Here is a 25,944-nt window from a genome sequence, read left to right as displayed (position 1 = left end):
TACTCTACTAAACGACGCCAGTAAAAACTATGGACTAAACATAAATAGTAATAAAACAAAGTTTATGATAATCAGTAGGGACAGGGTGCCTTATGTGAATGCGCAACTCTTCGTCGATGGAATGGCTTTGGAACGAGTCAAGAAATATAGATACTTGGGTAGTTGGCTGTATGACGATGGGGACAACGACAAAGAAATCAAAGCCAGAATAGAAATAGCCCGGAGCTATTTTCTCAAATTTAAACATATACTTACCAACAGAGACACAAGCCTGAACCTAAGAGGACGATACGTCGAGTGCTATATATGGTCCGTTCTATTATATGGTATGGAGACATGGACGCTCAAAACAACATCAATTAATAGATTAGAAGCGTTTGAGATGTGGACTTACCGCCGTATGCTGAGAGTATCATGGGTCGAAAGGGTTACAAACGAGGAAATTTTGAGAAAAATGGGCAGAGACAGAGAAATTCTATTACACATAAAAAAACGAAAAACGCTAATCGTCGAGGGTAAGATAGAGGGCAAGCGTGGCGTAGGAAGGAAACAAATGTCATGGCTTAGAAACGTGAGGGAATGGACTGGCTTGAAAAATATCGGGGACCTTGTACATACAGCAATAGACAGGGTAGCATACGGAAATGTGATCGCCAATATCCAATAGTAGTGGATAGGCAGCTGAAGAAGAAGAAGCAATCTTAGTAGTAATATTCCCCGTATTTTATTTGTGGTTAGGGATGCTTCCACCTCTTAGTAGTTGGTCCGCAATCTAAATCCCACAAGGTTCTCCCTGGCACCTCTTCTTTTTAATATTTATGTTTATGTTAATTGTACCTCTGAGAGTATTCCTGCGGAAGTCACCTTACTTTGGTCTAAAAAAACTATTAAACTATCTAACAAGTCTTGTTTTATGGTTGACTTGTCTCTGAGTGAGATTGTATATTATGTTATTACGTCAATCGGTTAAACTTCTGGATTCCTCCTGCGTCGTTTGTTGTTCAGTCGAACTTGCTAACGTTTCGCCAATCAGCCTTTTGGCTTTTGTTTCCATCTGGTTCAGATTCAGTTAAGCTATGAAAAAGCCAACAAAAGAAACTACAGGCCTAATTGACATATCCTTTTTGTGTAATTTAATTGAAGAATATAATTTTGGAGGTGAGGATTCATAATTATTAGTTGGTATTTTTTCTGTCATTAAGAAGTGATGAATAGGTAATTACGGTTTTGATTTGTTTTTGATATAACTCGTTTTTTGATATGTCTGGTTTAAGAAACTGTTTGGGTTTTGTAATATATTCTAGAGAATCGATAGCTTTATCTGCTCTTGTAGATGCTATATTATTTAGAGAAGCCTTATTTTTAATTGACTTTACCATAGGCATATGCGAAAGATCCTGGAATTTACTGTTAGTTGTAAGTTGAGGATTTATTAAATTAGCTAATATGTTTGTTTACGATATTGTTATTTGAGTAATCTAAATTAAAATTGAAACTCTTTTTTAAAGAATATACTTAAAAATATTTTTGAAAATAAAATAGACCAAATGTACACTTATGTCTCTTTCTTAAATTTCTCTTTTGATAATGCATAAATTGGCCAAACAACTGACACTTACGACATTGGAGTTCCATTTAGGAGAATGACATGTGGGCGCAAACGCAATCCATAATCCAAAAAATGTTTACAGAGAGATAATGCATTTTTCCATTTAGTTCTGTCAATAACTCGATTTTGTAAAAATGCAGTTACACCTTTAACCACCATTGCGGCGATATTATGCTTATGATTATACTTCTGGCATTAGTTTACAGCCAAGTTATGTCAAATTAAGATTTATTCAATAAATGTATTGGCAAATATTGGACGTTAGAATGATTCAAGGGGTTGAAAGTAAAATAATTAAATAAATAATGCCTTTATTTAAATTTTACCAAACATTATTATTACAAAATAATATATAAGTAGGTGGTGAGATCTAGCACAATGTTAGGCGCCTATGTAAGTTAGATGAAACACTCGAGCAAAACACGTAAAAGCAAAATATTTTTCAGTGAGAACCAAAGATTACTATTTAGCCTTCCGGCGGGCGCAAGGAGCCTATTCGGCACTCCTTCAAAATAAATAATAGTTAATTTAACTCTCGGACAAATATTATTAAACTTATTTACAAATTTCTCTTATCAATTATTTCTTAAATGGTAATCACTCTGAGTAAGAATCTGCATTTTTTGGAGTAAAGCACCCATCGCACACCATATTTACGTGAGACCAGCAAAGAAGTGTCTTACATTTCTTACATTCATGATTTGTAAGCATTTTCAAACCAGTTTCGTTGGTCTTTTTGGGGCTATTGATGGAGGAATACCTTCTTCTTCCTGGGAAGAAGAGCGAAATCGTTTCAGTCTATTTTGAATTTCTATAAGAATTCTAATAATTTTTAAACTTTTTCGCCTTAGTTCTGCGATTGTCAATTCGTGTGCCAAACGTTTGAGAAATATTCTTCGATGCATTGGTTGCAAATTGTTACCAAAAATAAATGACATGCTACTTTAAAGTGTCAACAAGGTTCATATCGGTAAACAAATTGTCAGCGGCAATGTTGCGGCCAGACCCAAATAAAGACTCAGGCATCCTGTATACTACTGCTGTTGCATTGTTTCTGACATAAAAAGGTCCTTCTGGTCGACATAATGATTATATTTCCATCTCATAAGTGTAATTCATTTTGAATCAATAATGGCATAACATTTTTTGCCATATTTGTTAGGTTTCCATGGTATGTACTGGCCGAAAAGGGCATTTCGCTCGAAAACCTAGGAGCATGTCATCAATAGTTACATATTCCTCGGGAATGTAACTCTTCTGGCAGTTTTGTATGAATTCGTTAAAAATGTTACGAATGTCAAAACAAAGACATATATTAATACAAGACATATATTAATCACAAGACCAAACTTTTCAAAACCATCACCCCAAAATTCCTCAAGACTTTGCCGATTACTTCTGCTTATTTCACGGGAACGGAAAGGCAACTACAGTCCTTCTCGACTTGCCCCAACAAGGGCAATATCATCGGCATACTGCAGTAAGGAATCTTCGGCTAACTAATAAAGAGGTGGAAGCATCCCTAACCACAAGCTTCCTCTCCGATAGCAACCTTTTTATTATATCCAGGCAAAAACAATTTAATAAATATCTCACAGTCAATAACTTCCTTATTTTAAATACAACATCCGGTATATTATTTTATTCTTGAATTTCTGAGAACATTTCCTTAAGGTTTTCTTACTTTATTAGTTTCTTAGATATCTTGATTAATTTAAAATTTTTAAAAGATGTAATAATGAGACTTTTAACCATTTTTGCCTAGCTGTAATCGCCTATAATCGAAAACACAGGAATCGTCTTTTCGAAATTGGTATTGAGAACTGATTTGCTTGCTTCTATATGAAGTCAATGAATTCTACAAAAATGCATCTAGCTTAAACTAACCCTGTATTTTTCAAAGTTGCGGAAATATCCAAAAAGTTCAAAAAAGTTGTCTAACAATGCTAAGGATAAAAGGTGTGTATCTTGAATGGTTCTTAAGATACCGTAAGGTAATTTAAGATGCATTGTACTTCCCGATTGGACCGCTATGTAAAATGCGGCAAACCGTTTGTTCGATGTAACCAGCGGTGGATTAATGGTATAACGCAATTTACGCAACAGTCAAATACTGTACGTACAGACGCTAAGCGTCGGCGCCAGCGTCGTCATCGATTTATTTTAGAAAACTTGTGGAAGGAAAGTCAGGCCGGTTGAATTTTCGCGAGTTTCGAATGGACGCGATCGACTAGAACACAAGGCTCGTAAATTATTGTCGAATATATCGACAAACCGCCGTGATTCATTTGCTATAAATGCTCTGTGATCTAGTAAGTCGCGAAACGACAATCCACAAACAACGGGAGTTGGCTGCGACGTTATCTACGTTTAAAAATCGTGGGGTCGGGAGTTAAAAGTGCAAACATGGCGGAAAGAATGCGCTCTGCCTCGTATAGTTATTACGGTGAATCTAAATTGTCGTCGGGTGATGATTTCAGCCCGAAAAAGACAATTTTAGTGTTGGTTGTCGTGGTTGGATGTTTCGCGGTTTTATGGCCAAAGTTGTTTTATCCAATGTTGGTCGCCAACGTCAACAACCAGATTAAACCGGGCCCGATAGACAAAACTACCAGTGAGTTTGTAAATTTTGAAATTCGTTTACATGATGTCACGGTAATCGCAAAAATATTTTAAACTCTCCTTGAAGTCTCGCCAATATGAGAATATTTGTAGCATATAGCTATTATTCACTTATATTGTCTGTTTTACATAATTTTCCCAATGTTAAATTTATAACTCTGAGTAAAAGATCAATTTTCCAATACTCTTTTCATATTCGCTTTTTAGTTCAATTTCAATTATTATTTTGTTTTTATAATTTATCGCTTTTTAAACAAGGGTTACTTAACGATGTTGATATTAAACGAATAATGTAGAAACAATTACCAATTCAGCAGTGTCTATTATTATTATTTACTTTGGTTAATACATGGATTATGGTATATTTTACTCACTGAACTATAGATAGGTACATAGTTAGTATACAAGGTGTTAAAAACTCTGTTCTCGCTTTTTAAGAGCGCCGATTCCAAAGCCCTATTGAATTCGCTAGTTAAATAGATATTTAGAAAATCTGCAAGATCTTCAAAATTATTGTTAAATCGATCGTTAACTATAACGTTCTTTTTGGTTGATAAAGGAAATTTTCAATAAAAATGCCACACTGATAAAAAAATTCAACTTGCTTCGGCCGAAATAAGAAACATTTTTAGTAATTGAAAAAATTAACTTTAATAAACTAGTAAAAGAGCTACTGATTCAGACTAAACTTAATGATACATTCATATAACACATATAACATTTTATTCTCTTTTTTCGGGGTAAGTGAAGTGATGATGTGTTGATAAGAATGTTACAACCGGGTTAGATATTGTTAGCATCAGATTTTTTTTAGTTTCGGTAATGCACAATTATTTAAAAAAGAAACACTCTAACATGTCAAACACTACAGACAAGTTCTATTAGAAATCTGTCGATTTGTTTATTCCATCTCTATAAATAAATAAATCTCTATTTTCACTTTTATATTTGTTTGGATAATGTACTATGTTGTAATAATTATATTATTATATAATTATTATGTATGAAGGCCGTACTGAAAATTTCTTCGTTTCCAAGTTTTTAATGATTCCGATGCTATCAAAACACCCTAATTGTACGTACGGTTAACCGCTAAAGCTCAAATTATAAGCATATAAACTAAAAATAAAAAAAAAACCGCAACATTAACTCTGAACAAACCAATCATTTCAGTAAATGCTGCAACAGCTAGGTAGGTAATTAATACTGTAATAATAGTTTTACTAAGTTAAAGATTTTTTGATTTGTGTGTAGAACTCATCAACTTTTCATAACTTTTTCCAATATCATTATTTAAATAACTCAAAAATGATGAAGATACAAGGTGTCCAAAGTAGAAAATTAATTTTTATTTTTTTTTTTGATAATTCCTAGAAAACACATTTTTGGTGAAAAATAATTCTTGTGTATTTCACAGAATAGAGTAGAAAAACCACTATTACAAATACGTTTTTCTACTCCTTGCTGTAAAAATTTTAAGTCATTCGTTTATTAAACACTTGCTCCGCGTGTGTCAAATAAACTCGTGGCTCAAATGCCGTTTTGTCGCACTTGTTGCACAATATACCATTTTACGTAATTACTGTGTTATAAAAATCAACAAGTACCTCCAATAAAACTTATCTTGAAAAATTTAGCGTTGAAAACACCCTTTACAACTTACATGCAAATTAAATATCTATATACATTTTTCACTTTAAAAAACCGCCGAATATAAAATATCGAACCAAAGGACTTATTATTTTTTAGCAGTTATCAAGAAAATTCAAAATTAAATTTCCAATTGGGAACCCAGTATACCTTTCTTATTTTTGGATCATTGAAAAATACGTTTCTTATGACAAGTTACAGCGCTGGTACGCTACAATGTAGTATTCGAAATGTCATTTTAGACATGGAATAGGTACGTGGAATAGTTTTATTATTATTTATTACAGGTCATACTATTTACCAACAAATCCTATCCATCTCTACCAGAAAGTACTAATATTCTTGTTTGTTCTTATAATTTTGGAACTGTATATTATTAATTGTTACCCTTTATTTGGATCTTTGATTTCCAATCCGGATCTGTGTAAAATACTAAAGTGAAGACTGAGTAATAAATTCCGAAAATAATTATACATAGTTTTTTAAAAAAAGTAAAGTCACACCTATTTTGCGGAACCCGGAGTAATTGTAAAAATATTATTGTCCACATAGCTTCCCTAGTTGATATCGATTTCAAACTTTTGGCTGCCAGAAAGTATTACTTTAACATCAAATTTTTTCTATATACGTATACCTCCGCCATTCTTTTACGAAATGTATTTTGACGTAGGATGTTGCGACGTTATCTACGACACGGACTTAAACACTATCAGAATAATGTCTGAGTTATGCAAATCGATAATCAACGCGAAAGCGGAACCACCAACTTCTCAGGCAATAGTTCGCCAATGTCGAAAAGCAGTACTTGAATCCTGCGGTATTGATATCTCCGCCGTTCTGCAAGAAAAAGTTGGACTCGGACATTCTGTTAAACAAATACTGGAAGAAGTGCGGTCTTTGAATGGTTCGCTGTGTCTGAAACACCACTTTGGAGTGTCGCCGTGGAGACTTGGCGTACCACATCGGGTTACCCTTAGCATGGGTTCTTCTAGTAAGGACTGTGTGTCGTGTTTTTTTTTTTTGGGAGAGTTGTTCTTTAACATATTTACATTGTGTACATTAACAATTGTAGTAATAAAGACAATTACGTTCTCTTAGAATTTTAAAATAAATTTAAATAAAAATGTTTTGCAGCAGTTTAACAACCCTTACTTGACTTGATTTGTGATTTTGCAAAATATTTTACTCTGATGTGGTTTTGTTAGCTTTTCCTCGACCCACGCTATATATAAAGTAGTGGAGCCAAGAAAATCCACATTTATGTAGAAACTAGAATTATATGAGACCAGGTATCCAAAAAGTATATCCGATTATGGACGCACAATGGTTTACCTCGATTAAATCCATGATCGCAATTTTTACCGACATTTATATTATAATAGCTACATGTATGTCATGTATGTCATATATATATATATATATATATATATATATATATATATATATATATATATATATATATATATATATATATATATATATATATATGTAAAGGGAAAATAATTTTTAATTTAATTTTTTTTTTGTGAAATATTAGCCAAATTAAGATCCTTCAGTGCAAGTCGAGCTCCCGAAACTTGTATGTGTTGATATATAAGATACAAGTCTCAAAACGAGATCCAGCAGCATTGTCATATTTCCACACTGCGACGGCAACGATTCAATTAATATTTTGAGCAAATTTTTGCAGTTGTTGTTTAGTAGACCAACGTACTTTAACGAAGTTAAATTTTTTACTTAACGTAGATATAACTTCGCGTGGAAGAAAATTTGTAATATTAACCTGTGGAGTGATGAGTGAAAACGATGTTAAAAATCAAAAAGGCATGAATAAACTATTTTGAACATCAGAAAATATCATTTCTATCAATGTTTTCATTTATTTTTATATCAAAATCAGTTATTCGATGCCTCAATGATACCGGATACTCTACACTTTTCCTAACGCAAAACCAGTATTGCAAAGAAGTAAAATATATTTTTTTAATGGAAAAGTTTTGCTGAAATAGAAGCGTTTATAAGTTTTGAACATCTTTAATTTTTTAACTGCTTTTTCCCAAACCAAATCACTATTTTATTAAACTTGCGTGACTGTACTTGAATTGTTTAGTATTAAACTGAGTTGCAATAAACAGACTTAACTTAACTTTGTATTATGCAAATACTCTTATTCTAGGCTTATGCTAGCCAGTTAATTTATATGAAATCAACGAATGATTTGAGATTTTCTGAATTAGTTTATCTTATTGACTTTTTTGTTATATTAAAAAATCACTAATTTTTGTTAGCGAAATAAATCGTTTCTTATTTTCTTCTATAATTCTCAAATTTCAAGATGACTGATTAGTTTTAAAAAACACACTCAACAAACCAACAAAATAGATCAAGTTGGTGCATTTATGGGGAACACGAAGGAAACCCATTAGGAATTACAAATATTGTAAGCGCCAATGATTTTTGTTTTCTAAAACTATTAATTTCAAGACTGAAGAAATTTACAAATTACTATTAATGATGGACAGAGGAGTAGGTACCGAAAATAAAGGAAACACACTTAAGCAAACTGATATTGAATAAAAGCAGTTTGCAACAAAACAAGAATGGTAAGAAACCTTAAATATTTTTTTATACAGCCTGTTATTTAACTAACTCGTTTGTGAATCTAGATAATTTGCAATATATTTCCATTTCTGATCCACGCATAATAAAAAAAACAAACAAAGAACAAAAGGTTTCATTTCAATGAATTCAATTCAGCACGTTCTATAAAAAAATCATACACAAAGCAATTCCGAAATAAAAGGGAAATACGAGACATAGAACGTCATCTAGTTTTTTTAATATACCACCCTGTTGAGTATTTTATCTTAAAAATGGCAACTGAAAATATTCGTTTCCGAGTGTTAGTGAATGAAAACGTATAGAAGTCTTGGAAATTTGTGTTCCTCGTAGATGTTATGGAAACTAATGAGCCTTATAAAGTAGATATACTTCTGGAGTTTTCCTCCCACGACACCTGAGATCTCAACTTTCTTCGGATCTTATGTCGGACACGCAAAGCGATAGCTGCAATGCAGACGGTTATACTGCAATATAGAGCAGAAGAAAGATAAACGAAGAACATGGAGTAAAAAGTTAAGAAACGAGATGCCTAATTTTTTTAAGAATTGCATAAAAGAAAAAAGGACACCAAAAAAGGGGAATGTTTGAAGTTGAAAGAAACGTGGCTTCAATTATTTAAGTGTGGGTATAAATAAAAGTATTTGTTTATAACACTTCCAGAAATGCCAAATAAGGAAATATATACTTAGTTTTGTTCTTTTTCAAATACCGCAGCAATATATACAGTATATCCCACTTAACAACCAAACTTCTGGATTCCTCCTGCGTCGGTTTTTGCTGAGTCGAAATTGCTGACGTTTCGCCAATCATCCTGTTGACTTCTTCAGAGCTTGACTGAAACTGACTCGTATTTTACTGTGTACCTGCTTATATAATGTTTGAGGGGGGCGCTAATGAGCGGTATAAACACCGTCTCGGATGACTGGTTCCCAGGTCTCTACCTGTCACCAATTTGGTTACTTAGCGCCCCCTTCAAACATTTAGTTCCGCCCTCCTCAAACAATATATAAGCAAGTACAGAGTAAAACGTGAGCCAGTTTCAGTCAAGCTCTGAAGAAGCCAACAGAATGATTGGCGAAACGACAGCAATGTCGACTCAGTAAAAACCGACGCAGGAGGAATCCAGAAGTTTTGTACAAAGTATTACAGTAGCCTGTAGAAATCTCTTTGAAAAATTAACTGTGCACTCTTGTGAAACCTTTGTTTCTGGTTCGATTTTGACAACTTTGTTATGCTGATTGTTTGAACTTAAACTCATGGTCAACTGGGACTATTTAACAAAAGAGAGAGAAGAGAGAAGTACTATTAGGGATTAAAAAAACCTTATATTTCATATTACATAAACCTGAAGTTATGGCCCACTGAGACTACTTTTTGGTGTTAAATATCGAAAAGGGCTATTAGGGATTTCTTTAAGAATAAAGTGTCACCGAATTCTTTTTAGAACTACTTAAAACCTAACTATACTAATTTCCATCACGTTCGAATCACAGGAAGCTCGAAATCGCTAGCACCCCGCTTAAGCATTACTCCTGTAGATTGTTTTTTTATGGCATACCCTATTTTAAGAAAATCGTTAGTGTCTTTCAGTAAAATCTATCCTACTAAAAAAGAATTATCAAAATTTTACGGTAGTAATGCTTAAGAGGGGCGACCGCGATATTTCAAGCACTCTACCCTGTATTCGAACTTCAAAGAAATTAGTTTAGTTATGATTTTAGTCACGTTTCTATCAACTTCAAACATTCCCCTTTTTTTGGTGCCCTTTTTTCTTTTATGTGATTCTTAAAAAAATAACGCATCTTCGCATCTCGTTTTTTTGCTTTTTACTCCATATTCCTCGAGAATTAGTGTTTTTAGTTGCCATTTTTAAGATAAAAACACTCTACAGCGTGGTCTATCAAAAAAAAACTAGATGTCATAGTGTCCCTGCAGAGACACTATTGTATTTTTTTTAAATTATATGTAGATCAAAAATGGAAATATATTACAAATTATCCAGGTTCATAAACGTGTTACTAAAATGCAAATAGCAGACTGTATAAAAAAATATTTAAAGTTTATTACCATTCTCGTTTTGTTGAAAACTGTTTTTATTCAAGGTCTTTTATTTATTTTCGCTACCTAGTCCTCTGTCCATCATTAAAAACAATTTTAAAATTTTTGCAGTTTACTATACCAGATGTGGTAATCTTGAAATGATTAGTTTTAGAAAAAAAGGTGGTTGCTTCTTAGAATATTTGTATCTACCGTACCCATCTGTAAGATTTCTGACGTGTTTTCTTTGTATGCCCCATAAATGCAGCAACTTGTTCTATTTAGTTGAGTTATTGGGTGTGTTTTTTTAAAAAGTAATCAGTCATCTTCAAATTTGAAAATTATAGAATAAAATAGTAAACAATTTATTTAAATAAGAAATTGATGGTAAGTGAGATAAATTAATAACACAACTGTTTAACGAAAGTAAGGAAGTCTTCCAACTTACGTCGTTCGAACAGCCACCAGCTGTCCTCTAGTTACTCCCCGTTCCGCCTTACAGCGGTCACTCTTGGCTCTCGCAACTGCCGTCTGTCTCTTTCCCTCCTATCGCATCGGCCATCTCTTTGTTCCAGCCGCTCGCTCTCCAAACTAAACACTCGCGCGCTACTCGAAAACTTAAAACTACTTTAAACGACTATGCTACAATACGTTATCCGCCATGGCTAACCAAATTATGGCAATTATGAGAAATGAATGAATGGAACGGATAGAATGGAATGATATGGGTGTGTAACTTTTTATAATAAATTATGCAATTTATGTAGAAAAGTCTGTATTTCCATGGCCTACTGTTAGTTATATTTGTTAAAAGCTCATAGCAAAAATTATTTAAACACATACAGGGTGTACCAACTAAAAAAGAACACAAATTTAGCTTATATAGCAAAATGTGTATGTTTCAGAAGAAAAGTGAGAACTCCACTGGATTCTACGTAAAAAACCCCATCCAGAGCAGCCTTGATCTTTTCCATAAGTTTACGCATAACAAAGGGTTTCTAAAATGCAACATTTCTAAAATCACGTTGTACTTAAAAATCCAGCATTTCTGTTTGTGCCACTTTTCGTTTTATGAAAAAGTTTTATTAATAATTACGCAGTAAAGCTATCAAAAATTGGTCACACTGTACATAGATACGACATATAAAAAACTGAGAGAATTTTGATAAATTTGATATCGGATGCATCTTTCATTTTAGCCACTAGTATGCCGCACTATTTCTAAGATATTTTGAAAAACTAAATAACCTAAATAAAAAAACATATTTTTGGCACCGAGGCTGGATTTTGGGTTTTCCGGGGTATCAAATAAAACCTTAAAAAAAAGTTTGGTGTCTATCGAAAGTGGCGTTTTTAAGAACTATTTTTCAGTTTCAAATTTTATTAAAAATCAATGAAATTTTAATTGATGAACTATTGGAAGATGACATGGGTTTCACCCTTGTAATAAGTATAGTTGTATCTTTAGTCTATCTATCTATTTATATAAATATATGAGGACATCTGTTGATCTACCCTTTATAAAGCAGACTTTGTGTTTCTACAGGTAGCTGCAGTTGACAATTTGGTTGCAGTAGCACATACTATTCCACTGGAAAGGCTAACACCAACTAAGAATGGGAATTTTTATGAGATAAACATCCCTCAGTATACCTTGGATGACTTCCATAGTCATTTTAGAATGACTAGACATACATTTGAGGTGTTTTATATGACTTCTTTGTTGGTACCCCTGGCAGAGTACATGACGCAAGGGTTTTTAGAATTAGCCCTCTGTATACCTGAATAATGAACATCCTATAACAAATCAAAATCAGCATTTAATAGGTGTTAATGCTTATCCACTTTCATTTCTCTTAAAACCATATGGAGATAATGGACATCAGACACATCAAAAAGTACGATTTAATACATAGCTTAATTCTATGCGTGTTTTAATTGAACAAAGCTTTGGATTATTAAAAGAATAATTTGAAAGCTCGAAATATTTAGATATAAGCACGGATGACAAAATTCCGTCAGTTTTAACTGCAGCATGTGTGCTGCATAATCTGATATAACTTATGAAAACTGTCCCCTTGCAGAAATGGAATGTATATAGACAATGAAGAACTGAATAAGAATTTTAATGAAAACGAAAATAATTATATCAAATTCAAGGACATATGAAAAGAGACTACTTAGCAAATGTACTATGAGTTAATTATTGTTAAAGTTAAAATATTTCACATTAAAGCTAAAATTATTTCGATAGTGCATTTCATTTCTTTACCAAAGTAAAAAAACTAAGTACAATTATTGCAAGTAGCCTATTTCTCCAACTTTACACCACCTACAATCAAAAATGTCTATATGACAAAAAAATATCCAAAAAAGTTTCCATTTGGGTAGATTCATTTTCTGGTTCTTCAATAAGTAGAGCAATTTCATTTTCTTTAATTGTTTTTCTTTAATTGAAGACATACAGTTTGTTGGATTTATTATTCTATATCTTTTAATATATTAAAATATTCCCAATCAATTTGACCTCTCCCAGTAGTTGTTTTTTTTTGTTATTCTCAATAATATTTTTGTATGTGTGTTCCATATTTCTTATTTTCCTATCAAGTAGTTCACCTTCCACATTATATCCTCTAAGTTTCATTTCTTTTGAAATTTTATCCGAAACATTTTTCTTTTTTAGTTTTGGATTTCGAAATTGTTTAATGCATTTCTTATATTGTGTGCAAGAAAATGAGGCATCTGAAATTTTTTGCAAAATAACATACACTATCATTTAATTTTACTACACTTACCAGTGCTGAGTCCAGGGCATGATATATTTGTGCTGGATAGAACCATCATAATATTTCTTCGCTGCGATGGATGCTCAATGGTATTCCCGAGGCATTACTAAACAGTTGTGCACGGCTGAACTAGCCCATTGATTCGCTTGGCTGTTAACAGAAATGCCAAATTTTTTTGTTAAAGGTATACGTCAAGAACGGCCACAACATTTAAGACCAGAAATGATACACCCGGCATTTAGAGAAAGAGGTAGAGCAATTCCACAGTCGGAAGCAGGAGCCAATTGGAGGACGAACCCTTCTCCGCGGATTGTTGAAGGACGAGTATGACTCTTGTTTTTATTGCTATTCTGCAGCGGTTTTGGCTTTCTATGATGACTTTGGATTTTTTTTAGCTTGTAATAATATTCTTTTCTTGAAAACCAGCACTTGCCTAATCAGAAATTTTCTGGAACAGTAAAACGCGGAAGTGATAATAAACGAATTTAATTTTTTTGTTTCGAAAGCCACACAAAACACTGACAATGTACAGTGTTCCTACTGTACTGGTGCCTACGAACATTTTCGTACAATGACCGTTCGCACATGTCCCTAAGTTTTATAAACTAACCTACTCTCACTCATTTTTCCTTGAATATTTAATGATATCTGGGAATATTATGAGAAAATACTGCCGTAATAAGAAAGCTGCAGAATTGATGAATTGTCAGCGGCCATCTTGGTAGTTGAACACCGCAGGGTCTTCTTGATTGTAAGCCTTGCAATGATTCGCACAGGCTCATACTGAATGTTTCTTCTAGAAAATTATTGGTGTTGTCCTTAAAAGCGCTTGATTATCAACATATATAGTACAAAAAGTATAAGAAACTTTTGGAAAAAGGTACTCTAAAGTCATCCATAGCTTATCTGATTTTACTGTCTACCTATAAACGATTTGTTAACATCCTCGGTAGTAGTAGTAGTAGTAGTAACGGACCAAGTTTGCAAGCGTTGTCAAAGTAAATTAGGAAGATATAAAAATATCAATAAGAATTTGGTACCACTGCGGGCGCAGAAACATAATTTAATATCCTTGTTTGAAATTTTTTTGACCTGATTTATTCATCCGCTTTGAGCGGCTAAAATATAGATGCGTTTCTATTTATTTATTTATTATAACGAAATTTGCCGTCTCTGTCGTTTTAAGTAGAATCTGAAAATTAGTGGAATAGCCATATATGGGAAACCAACCAACCAAAAAAAGACCGAGAAGTCGAACTTACCTCAAGTGATGGTGTGGCAACGAGCTCAAATTACAGAATCACAAGTATAAAAAATTATTTTATTTTATGTGGGTGTCGTAGAGACAGAACTGCTCTTTGATTTCAATTCTGTAAATTTTTTGCGCACTCTAACTCTTAAGATAATAGCAGCAAGAGAACTGTGAGCGTTGAGGGAGATATGCAAAGATATTACATAACAATTGCATGTAGAATTTAATGGAGAATATAAAATGTTATGTATAACATTTTCTGGTCGAAGTTACGGTTTATGAGCAAAACGCCGGAAAGCGTTGAGGTCACATTTGTGGGTGGTTTTTTAAGTGAAAGAGGATGAAGCTCCCACGAAGGGACCTGTATTTGGGTTCCTACTGGGACTTCAGTACTAAAATTTCTAAATTTTATATTATTTTTGTCTAAACTAGACATTATAACGTAAACATACAAGGCAGCACACAGACACATACTATTCTAAATATTACCTTTTATTACACGACAGCAATCTTATTCGACCACTAACAAAGAAGTCGATCGATTAGTTCATGTATAATTCTTTTAGCCTGGTCCAATTCCTGGAATGCGGCCAACTATTGGAGGCGCTGGTCACGTAGTTCCATCGAAGCAACAAAACAACGGAGTTATGGGTCTACTCATGCCCATTTATACAATTGGCTTTATAATATTTTTCACCTACACAATTATGAAGGTAAGATATCATTTAATCGTCTTAATTACTTGGATGTATACAGGTTGTTAAAAAAAATGTGGGTAAATTCTCTAGTAAACTGATATGTTGAAAAGATCCTATTTTAAGATATTATCATGTTTATAAGCGTTCCTAAAGAAGTAAAAATCTCAGTTGGGAAGGCCCATACATACTACTTTGTAGAGGTTGTGGTGCGTGATTAAATGTGAAGTGCGGCAACAGTAAATATTGGCGATGTCTGCTTAAAAGGTGGGATCGTGAGTGGGGTAGATGGGCGGAAGACCTTCAACAGGACGGTGTTCCTGGGAATAAAGAAAGTCTCGCGATTAATATTGTTTCCTGGAGAAATTATAGTGTTACTTTCAGTAAAAGTTTGGTAGTTTCCAAATCCTGTGCCTTATTTACCGCCGTAGAACCCACGACACACTCTCTCGGAGGTCCGAGAGCACTTCAAGTTGTGTCAATCGCGATTGATTCGATAACTTTGATTCAATCACTTGATAGGATCGAACAACCGAATCCCGCTTGTTGGCAACGATTCGATCACGTTTTTTGCTCTCGCTGCTGCCCTAATTGGTCTGAAGTGACACGGTGACCGATTACAGGACAACCGATCGACCGATCATTTGTAAATGGTTTAAGATTGAAATGCATGACAGAAACAAACCACGGAAAAGGAATGGGAGTATTGTTATAATAATTCTATGGTACTGAGTTGCCATATCAATTGATATATTTGCTTATGTGTTAAATTGAATATTGAATGAAATATGTATTTCCACGCAGGCATTTAATTTAAACAAATTAATGTATCACTCGTATAACCAAATACGTAGCACCTTCGTTGTTAAAATCGTGATGCAATAAAAAGCAGAAGACAGCTATGAATCTATGAATCTAACTAAAACAGAAAATATAGAAACAACAATAATTCAAATGAATCTGAATTGGTCGTTCGGATTGTTCGGGATTCAGTAACTATTGTCGCTTATGGTTTATAGCTTGCAATTGGTAAAAAAAAGTATCGAAATGAACGATTGAATGAAAAGATTCGGTCCTCTTCGAAATCCACTGATTGATTCGGTTCTCGTAAAATGAACGATTGACACAACACTACTACTTTGTATTACTCGATGAAATTTGGGTGTACGAGGTTCTTCGAAAAGGATGGTATAAAAATTGGTTCTGCAGAAATCACAAAGCAACTTTATTGGAAAACAAAAAACAACGAACTGAGTCAGTGCCCTTTAAAATTTACAACGTGATTGTGGAAATAGATTGTACTGTCTGGGCTTCAAGCGGTAAGCACTAGCGCCACCTATTTGCCTTATTCCTAAAGATAATGCTAAACAACTGGGATACTCTACCGTGGACATGGTGATAATATGAGCCCACTTCTTATTTGCAGCTTGTTTTCAAGAAGAAAGCAGATGCCTATCAAGAAGAAACGTATCCTTCCTGCGAGACCAATGAAGAATTCCGAAAGCAAGTTTTCGAGTCTGCCCAGAACTATTACAATCAACGGCCGCACACTAATAACAGTAAAATCGGTAAGTCAATATAAAAGAATTTTACACAACGCGCTTCAAAAGTTCCCTTTATGTTCCCTTCTGAGTTTAACTTTTCAAGCAGCCCAGCAGGTAGTGATTTTTGTGGTACTCACTTATGTTCTCATTTGTTGATATCAATTACTAGTTTTTGAGCTTGCCAAATTATTTTCACTAAGCGGTAAGTTACCTTAATTTTGTAAAAAATATATTTTCTATTTTAATTTTATTAATTAATTGATCTTCTTCATTAAATTAACACATCATTAAAATTCCAAAACAATCCCGATGGCCTGCAATTTTTTTTCGGAATATACAAAAATGTATAGGTTGTTGTTCCATTAAAAAAAATGATTGGCCACACGTTTCTGAAACACACTATATGTATAATTGAGAATATTTTGGTAAATGTTTGTCTTTCGATAGTGATAAATAAGGGAGATATTGCATGGCCCTACTATGACGCCACCTACGAATTTCTTTAAATAATTTGTGTTTTTCTAAACTTAGCAAAACCAAAGTAATATTAATATTTCAAATTTACATCTCTTATAACATAAACTTGCTGGCTTGAACAGAGTGACCAAAAACTAAATTTATTCAAATAATTTGCTTAATTGTTTCTTTAAATAGATATAGAGATATTTTTAATTTACTAAAAATTGTCATTTTAACTCAAAAAAGTAACTCACAAAATACATCGAATAATCCTTCTTTGCTATTTAATGGTTTGTAGAAATAAAAATTTTAGTTAATTTTGTAAATAAAAGGGTTCATGTATTTCGTTACATCTATCAAGTTTAGTTCGTTCTGTGATAGTTTGGCGATCTTTGGCAAAAATTCTATTCTAATTTAAAAATTGGTATAATAAATTTAAGCAAAGGCTCTGGATCTTGTTAACAGCAGCCTTGACTTCTTTCAAATTATAAGCTCGACGTGAATATGCAAAATATCCTATTCATGCGTATCGCGAAAAATTAATTTGAAAACACAATCATCGCGGTGTGGACTAATCTGAATCTGAATTGTTATAATTAAACACGTTTATTCAGCAAACAGCAATCTAGTCACAATAATGCAAACATAAAAATATTTATTTCGAAAAATTAAAGGTGTGCTTGAATGATGTCGTGTCTTTGGATACATTTTGATGGCCGCAATGGCTCAAGGACCCATATTTTTTATAAAAGGCGCTTTTCATTTGAAACAAAAAACTATACACTGCGAAACTGCGCGCTTAGCGTTTGTTCATGTTTTGCTCATCATTGTCATTTTCCTCTTACGCTGATAAACTGCCCACAGGATGGAAAGAGCGGGACGCAAGTAAGTTTACTAATGAAAATCATAGCGACAATATTCATGCATGGGTTATTCATAAAGTAATATTTTTTTAATTTATCTGCTATATAGTCAGTCCATTGTAATAACATTTAAAAAAGCTTTAGAGGGTTATGAAATAGTTGAATAAACATAGATAAGATTTATATAACCATTTGGATTGGAAGCATTCCAGTAAACTACATATTTTTCATGCGATCTTTGTTATATTACGCATCAAAGAGTAAACTGCGTCACAAATTTTCATAATAGAATTTTTAAGATATTCCATGTTTTTTTTTCCTTTCTTCAAAAGGCATATGGCTTTACTCCATTGTAAAAATAATAGTAACAAAATCAACAATATCCATATGTATAAAAATGAACAAATATCAGAATATTTGGATGCGTTTATGGACAAAATGTTATGCATCACAAGTAATTAGGTTTTCAATGAATTGTCGCAACCAAACAAACAACATACAAAAGGTTTGGTACGGTAAGGTACGAATTTTTTGTTTTTATTAAAGAAAAAATGGATTTTTTGTTTTAATTAAAGAAATCATTATTAGTGTATTATGCAACAAATGCCGTTTACCACACTTATTGCATAATATACTACTTTAATTTCTTGTTTTATTGAGGTTGGAAACAGATTGTCAAGGTTTGGACCGATCTAGGAGACAAAATATTGTCCCTCATTCTTTTGAAAATATACGGAATTAAATCGCTTATTTATCATTCAAATCAACAAACCTGCAAGCAGTACGTTTAGGCTCTTAAAACATCATTTGTTTTGTATGTAATAATCTTGTGACAAAAAAGAAGTGGCCTTTTCATAACGATAACTAATAAACCATTTTTACACGGGCAAAGCAACATAACGTGAATTATAAATGAAAATTTCATTTAGCAATGGTTGAAATGCATGAGTGTGCTTCCAAGTCAAATGGTCACACTCGAATTTGTTAAAAAATATTAATTTAAATTCTGCAGCCCCTCAGAACTAAGTTTTCATTACATATTTTTTAAAACAAGTGCACAAAGTGGTACTTTTCAATACCTACCTAAATCTAACAGATGCATCCACAACTAGTCGAGTTGACGTAAATATTACATTGGACAATGACCTTTCCATCCATGCCTACCCCAACTAATTTTACCGTAAATAATTTCTTTGGTGTCGTGATAACATTACCTACTGTTCGTTTTAGTTTTGTTTGCGAAAACGCTCGCCAAAATTATATAGATAGATGTAATGGCAGGTGGAAATTGTTATCCACAAGGAGGTGATCCAGTAGTCGCTTTACACAATCATATTACATCCTTCACCAGCTTTTGCAGCAACGAATGAAGATAAACAGTTAATTTATCCCTTTATGACAGCTGTTTCGACAACACCGTGCCTTTATGAAATACAAAATAGACAATATTTCCACATCTATATATAAAATCAGGTAATAATAGATTCTTAATGACCGGTGTAGGGTTAGTTTAAATTTAGCAACGGAGAGACATTTAAATCCAATTGTTCATTAAGTAATAGATTCGAATATCTTATTTTATGAATCTCCATAGCTTCCAAAAAATTTAGTTTTTTACTTTTTGGTTCATTATGTAAAATATCAAAATTATCGGCAAACTTGGGTATTTCTGACTCAAAAGTGCGGAACAAAGAACAAAACTTAAATTAAAAGATTAATTTTATAAAATTCATTAATAACAATTAATTAATAATTAAATTAATAAAAACTATGCAAAAATAATTACATTCTTGAGCTACAATAAAGTGGTACCTACTTACATTTTAATTTGACCATTACCGTAGCTATGAGTAATAATTTTAAGTTTAAAAAAAAGGGTAGCCCACTACTTTTTCAAAATTTGAGATTGCTCTTAAAATTATATAGATATTGCAAGACATTTATTGAAAATTAAAAATTAAAAGAAAATACTTATGAATACTTGTCGTCTTATTTGTGATATATGTTCTTCATTTTTTGAATAATATATTTAAGACTCTGTATTTAGAAAACAAGATATCTGTTGCTAAATGTTGATAAGCATTTTATTGTGGCATTTGGTTAGTTTTTAGGTGCTACAATTTCCAATATTTATATTTATATACATATATATATATATATATATATATATATATATATATAATATATATATATATATATATATATATATATATATATATATATATATATATATATATATATATATATATATATATATATATATATATATATATATATATATATATATATGTATATAAATATAAATATTGGAAATTGTAGCACCTTCTTTTAATTACCGGTATACTTTTCCAAAAGTTTGTTGCTTGAAAATGCCACAATAAAATGCTTATCAACATTTAGCAACAGATATCTTGTTTTCTAAATACAGAGCCTTAAATATATTATTCAAAAAATTAAGAACATATATCACAAATAAGACGACAAGTATTCATAAGTATTTTCTTTTAATTTTTAATTTTCAATAAATGTCTTGCAATATCTATATAATTTTAAGAGCAATCTCAAATTTTGAAAAAGTAGTGGGCTACCCCTTTTTTCTTAAACTTAAAATTATTACTCATAGCTACGGTAATGGTCAAATTAAAATGTAAGTAGGTACCACTTTATTGTAGCTCAAGAATGTAATTATTTTTGCATAGTTTTTATTAATTTAATTATTAATTAATTGTTATTAATGAATTTTTTGATATTTTATATATATATATATATATATATATATATATATATATATATATATATATATATATATATATATATATTCTCACGTATTGATTCACGGATGGAAAAATGTGATGACACTATATTCCGGGATATCATCCGTTCGCTCGTTGAACTCCGACTGGAATCCTGCAAATCCTGCATCCGACTGGAATTCTGCAGACGTTTCGCCAAAATCTCACTTGGCATCTTCAATGCTCGCGCTCCGAAAACACTTCGAACACTGGGAGGTTATCGGCGGTGCGTGCGGTATTTATACTCTGCGCCGGAGATGGTAACGGTGCCGCTTGTGCGTGGGGGGAGGTGTGTCCGCCCCCTGAATTGTCGCGTTGTTAATTTCACCCGATCGTAGTTGCGATGTCCCCGTTGGCTGCTGCGCATCGCTCTGCTGTTTGATTATCGTTCTCCACGTGTTGGATAAATGCAGAGCGTCGTCTCTCGAATTGAGGTGTCCGGACTTTTCTATTTCGATGGCCTCTCGTATAATCCTAGTCCTAAAATCAGGAATATTAGCTATTTGTTTGCAAGTGCCGAAATCAATTTTATGGCCTGTCTGATGTTGGTGCTGAAACAAAGCAGATGTTGTTTGTTTGTTTCTTATGGCTAAACGATGTTCCTCGAGCCTGGCTGTTGGTCTGTCCCACATACGTCAGGCTGCACGATCCGCATGCTACACTGTATACTCCTTGGTTTTCCAGAGTAATTTTTTGTTTTGGGTTTCTTAATATTGCCCCGATGGTGTGGTCAGGTTTGTATGCCGTTGATATGTCGCGTTTCCGTAATATTCGGCCGATTTTGTCAGTAACCCCCTTGATGTATGGCAGGACAGCGATCGATCTTCGTTGGGTCTCGTCCTGCACTCTCTGCCGCGGCTGTTGTTGTTTACTGATTGCCTTGCTGACGGTGCGCCTTTGGTATCCGTTTTGTCGAAGACAGGTACTAATTTTCTTCAGTTCTTTATCTCTGTTCCTCTCGTTTGTGAGCCTGAAGGACTGAGCAATTAAGGTATTTGCCACTGCCTGTATCTGTGATGGGTGGTGATGAGATTTAGCGTTCAGATATCTATTAGTGTGTGTTGGTTTTCTATAGGCAGTGTGTTCCAAGTGTCCGTCTTCGGTCCTTGTGATGTGCACATCTAAAAAGGGCAGACTGTTATCCTCTTCAAGTTCTGTTGTAAATTGAATCCTTGGGTGAATGGAATTCAGATGATCTAGAAATTTTAAAAGCTCTTCCTTGCCAAAAGGCCATACAACAAATACGTCATCAACGTATCTTGTCCATAGTTTTGGTTTCAGATTTGCCTTTTCTATTGCTTTCTTTTCGAAGTAAATCATGAAGAGGTTGGCAATCACAGGTGAGAGAGATGATCCCATTGCTGCTCCATCTATTTGTCGGTAAATTTTCCCGTTGTACATAAAGTAAGCGTTTTTCAGGCAATGTCTTGACAGATCCATTATGTATGGCGGAAGATCTTCGTTTTTTTCTATAAACAAGAGTGCCTCTTCTACTGGAATACTCGGGTAGAGGGATTTGACATCGAAACTTGCCATAATGTCGTCCTTGTCCATCCTGAGAGAACCTAAAATCTGAATGAAATGTTCTGAGTTTTTAACGTAGGAATCTGCCTTTTCCACTATAGGCTGAAGTGCACTGGCCAGATGTTTTTCCAGCTTGCATAATGGTGAGTTAAAGGCGCTTACGATTGGACGCAGGGGAACCCCGTCCTTATGGATCTTTGGGAGCCCGTAGAATTTTGGGCAACGACTCGATTTTTCCCTCGGAATAAGTTTCTTCTTTGTATCCTCGTTTATTGATGAATCGAGAATTTTGGACTTAGTTGTTTTTTCCAAATATGTCGTGAGATCTCTGGTGACTAGTTTGTATATTGGGTCGTTCAAAATATCCTCCAATTTTGCATTATAATCCGACGTATTCATGACGACAGTGGCATTTCCTTTGTCTGCTGGCATTATTAGAATGTTTTCGTTTTTGTTTAGATTCCTTAAGGCTTGCATTTCCTCTCTGCTTAAGTTTGGTTGCGGTGGTTTTGACTGTCTTAAGACTCTGGCGACATCTTGTCTAATTAACTCCGCATCTTGTTCGTCTATGGTGGAAAGACTTGCTTCGACGTTGGAAACGATCTCGGGTACTCTTTTTGGAGCAATTGCATAGTTAAATCCTTTATTCAGTACGCTGACTTCTGTATCGGAAAGATGGTATGCTGAAATATTATGAACTGTACTGCTTCGGTTTGTATTTGGCACTTGTCCTGATTTTTTGGAATTTGACTGAAGGATTTCTAATTTCTTCCACAGTTTTTTTGACGTGATGTCCTTGTCTTTCTCAGTGCGCCATGATGTTAATAATTCTATGCGGTCCCACAGCAACTGATGGATCTTGTTGCTCAGTTTCAGGTGGAGTCTGAAAAGTTGTAGCTCAGTCTCACTAATTTCGTACCGGGTCCGCCTGATCTGGTCTTGGAGTAGGGCCTTGCTAGCTTTGTCCAGGATAGCGGAGCCACCTCCCCCCACGCACAAGCAGCACCGTTACCATCTCCGGCGCAGAGTATAAAATACCCACGCACCGCCGATAACCTCCCAGTGTTTGAAGTGTTTTCGGAGCGCGAGCATTGAAGATGCCAAGTGAGATTTTGGCGAAACGTCTGCAGGATTCCAGTCGGATGCAGGATTTGCAGGATGCAGGATATATATATATATATATTATATATATAGTATATATATATATATAGTATATTATATATATTATATATATATATATATACTATATATATATATATATATTATATATATATATATATATATATATATATAATATATATATTATATTATTATATATTATATATATATATATATAATATATATATATTATATATATATATATATATATATATATATATATTATATATATATATATATATATATATATTATATATGTATATATATATATATATTATATATATATATATATATATATATATATATATATATATATTCTCACGTATTGATTCACGGATGGAAAAATGTGATGACACTATATTCCGGGATATCATCCGTTATATATATATATATATATATATTATATATATATATATATATATATATAATATATATATATATAGTATATATATATATATATTATATATATATATATATATTATATATTATATATATAATATATATATATATATATATATAATATATATATATATATAACCAAAACAGTTTTGGTTCGTCTTATCAATGTGGCTTGTCGATTTACATATTCGATATGTCTGTTGTGAATGTTGTAAAACTGTAAATTACCAAACAACTATATAGTGAACCGTTGATTTTTGGCTTAAGGTTAAAATTAAATGTCTGAAGAAGGTCTTGAAGGCCGAAACATCACAAAAAAATAAAATGTTTCACAAGTAACGGAAACTTATTTTAATTTCACTAAAAAAGGACCAAAAAAGCCCAAGAACCATTTCTTAAGAATATATAAAATCAAAAGGATCCAAGAAGTCACAAACTAGAAATATGTATATATATATAATATATATATATATATATATATATATATATATTATATATATATATATATAATATATATATATATATATATATATATTATATATATATATATATATTCGCTATATTTAAAAAAATACTTTTTTTTTATTTTATTAAATTTGTTTTTAATAGATTTCTTAGTTTTTACAGCTCTTCGCAGATCAATATATGATTGTATCAAATTAAGAAAAAATGATACTGAACATGATATTATTGTGCATTTAATGTTGGTTATTTACAATATTTAGCAGGAATAATTAGAAGTTAATATTTTAGTTGTACTCGTATTAAAAATAAGAATTTTTTAAAATTTTTATGAAATTATTAAGAACACAGGACTGCGATGAGAGCGGTATTCGTTACTTGTCACAATTAACATTTTCTTCATAAGGCTAATTACAAATCTTCTAGGTCTCTCCTGAATCGGTTGTTTATAAATAAAACTAGCTGACGTTTCGCGAATCATCCTGGTGGCTTCTTCAGAGCTTAAGTGAAACTCGCTCGCATTCCATTCTGTACGCACTTATATACTGTTTGGGAGAGACGGAGCTTAAAGAGGGACATGAACATTGTCTCAGATTTCCATATTGGTGAAAGACAGAGTCGCGGTTAAGATTGTTTGGTTGTTTAGAGATTTCTATGGATTCACGGATTTTTACTTGATTGAAGAATCTATTACTTTGATTGGCTGATGAATTGGTTGATTAATTTTTAATTTGACTGCTTATGGGTTTATTTGTCGTCGTCGTATATTTTCCATTCTGTCTCTCTGGTTAGTTTTAACATAGCTCTTTCTTATATTGCAATCCGGGAATCTGGAATCAAACACTCTCAACCGAAATGAAAAATGCTTGTCTGGAACACGTTTTACTTATAACGGTCAAATTTATGAACAGGAACAGCTGTGAGTTCTCCAGTATGATTAGCGAAACATCAGCAAGTTCGATTTATCTACCACCGGAGGAAGAATGCAAAATATTTGTAAATATTATTACATTAGCCTGTGAAAGTTTTCTATAAAAAAAAATCTTCAGAACACTTTAATTTTTGTATATTACTCAACAAGTTTAATAAACGCCATATTAGTTTATTTGGCACGAACGGAGCGAGTGCTTAATAAATGAGTGACTAAAACAAGTTACCTTGCGTACCTTGACCTTAGAATTGACAAACCAAAGCCCTGGCTAATATATCTGAAAACACCCGATAAATCCCAAACCCGTGAGTAACACACCGGAAATAACCGCTCTCAGCCGCAGGGAACAGAACTGACGTCTTTAAGCGACACTGTGAGTCAGCTCGATCGGTGTATAATTGGGTATTTTAGAGAAGGAAGTTGAAAAGGGGATTTTTTTTATGAATTTGAGGCAAAAATTTAGATGGTATCGAAGTAACTAAAGAGACATTTTTTATATCGAGGCAAACGTTTATAGAAAATATGTCGAAAATTACATA

General features: G+C 32.9%; 1 protein-coding gene and 1 long non-coding RNA gene across 6 annotated transcripts in view; one reads left to right on the top strand and one right to left on the bottom strand.

The window, feature by feature from the left end:
- The first annotated feature begins 3,776 nt into the window (after nt 1-3,776).
- The window catches only part of LOC132695552 (interaptin), a 33,518-nt gene continuing 11,350 nt past the window's right edge, over nt 3,777-25,944 (top strand). Inside the window, exons 1-6 of one of the 5 annotated variants that reach the window (XM_060659867.1) lie at nt 3,777-4,223; nt 6,552-6,872; nt 13,511-13,650; nt 15,145-15,291; nt 16,700-16,841; nt 18,141-18,161. In XM_060659867.1, coding sequence (XP_060515850.1) covers nt 4,016-4,223; nt 6,552-6,872; nt 13,511-13,650; nt 15,145-15,291; nt 16,700-16,841; nt 18,141-18,161 — 979 coding nt within the window. In that variant the 5' untranslated portion in view covers nt 3,777-4,015. The remainder of the gene's footprint in view (nt 4,224-6,551; nt 6,873-13,510; nt 13,651-15,144; nt 15,292-16,699; nt 16,842-18,140; nt 18,162-25,944) is intronic. The other 4 variants (XM_060659874.1, XM_060659878.1, XM_060659887.1 and 1 more) reach the window with 4 other exon arrangements.
- Nucleotides 12,402-15,207, bottom strand: LOC132695591 (uncharacterized). The gene is made up of 3 exons (XR_009617857.1): nt 15,068-15,207; nt 13,336-13,476; nt 12,402-13,282 (listed from the first exon to the last, which is right to left on the bottom strand). It is a non-coding gene; the product is annotated as an uncharacterized LOC132695591 (long non-coding RNA).

The sequence above is a fragment of the Cylas formicarius genome, unplaced genomic scaffold (genome assembly GCF_029955315.1).
Source record: "Cylas formicarius isolate icCylForm1 unplaced genomic scaffold, icCylForm1.1 PGA_scaffold_10__41_contigs__length_53128322, whole genome shotgun sequence".
Lineage (NCBI taxonomy): Eukaryota > Metazoa > Arthropoda > Insecta > Coleoptera > Brentidae > Cylas > Cylas formicarius.
Note: the sequence above shows the minus strand (reverse complement) of the source record. Positions and strands in the feature narration are given on the sequence as shown.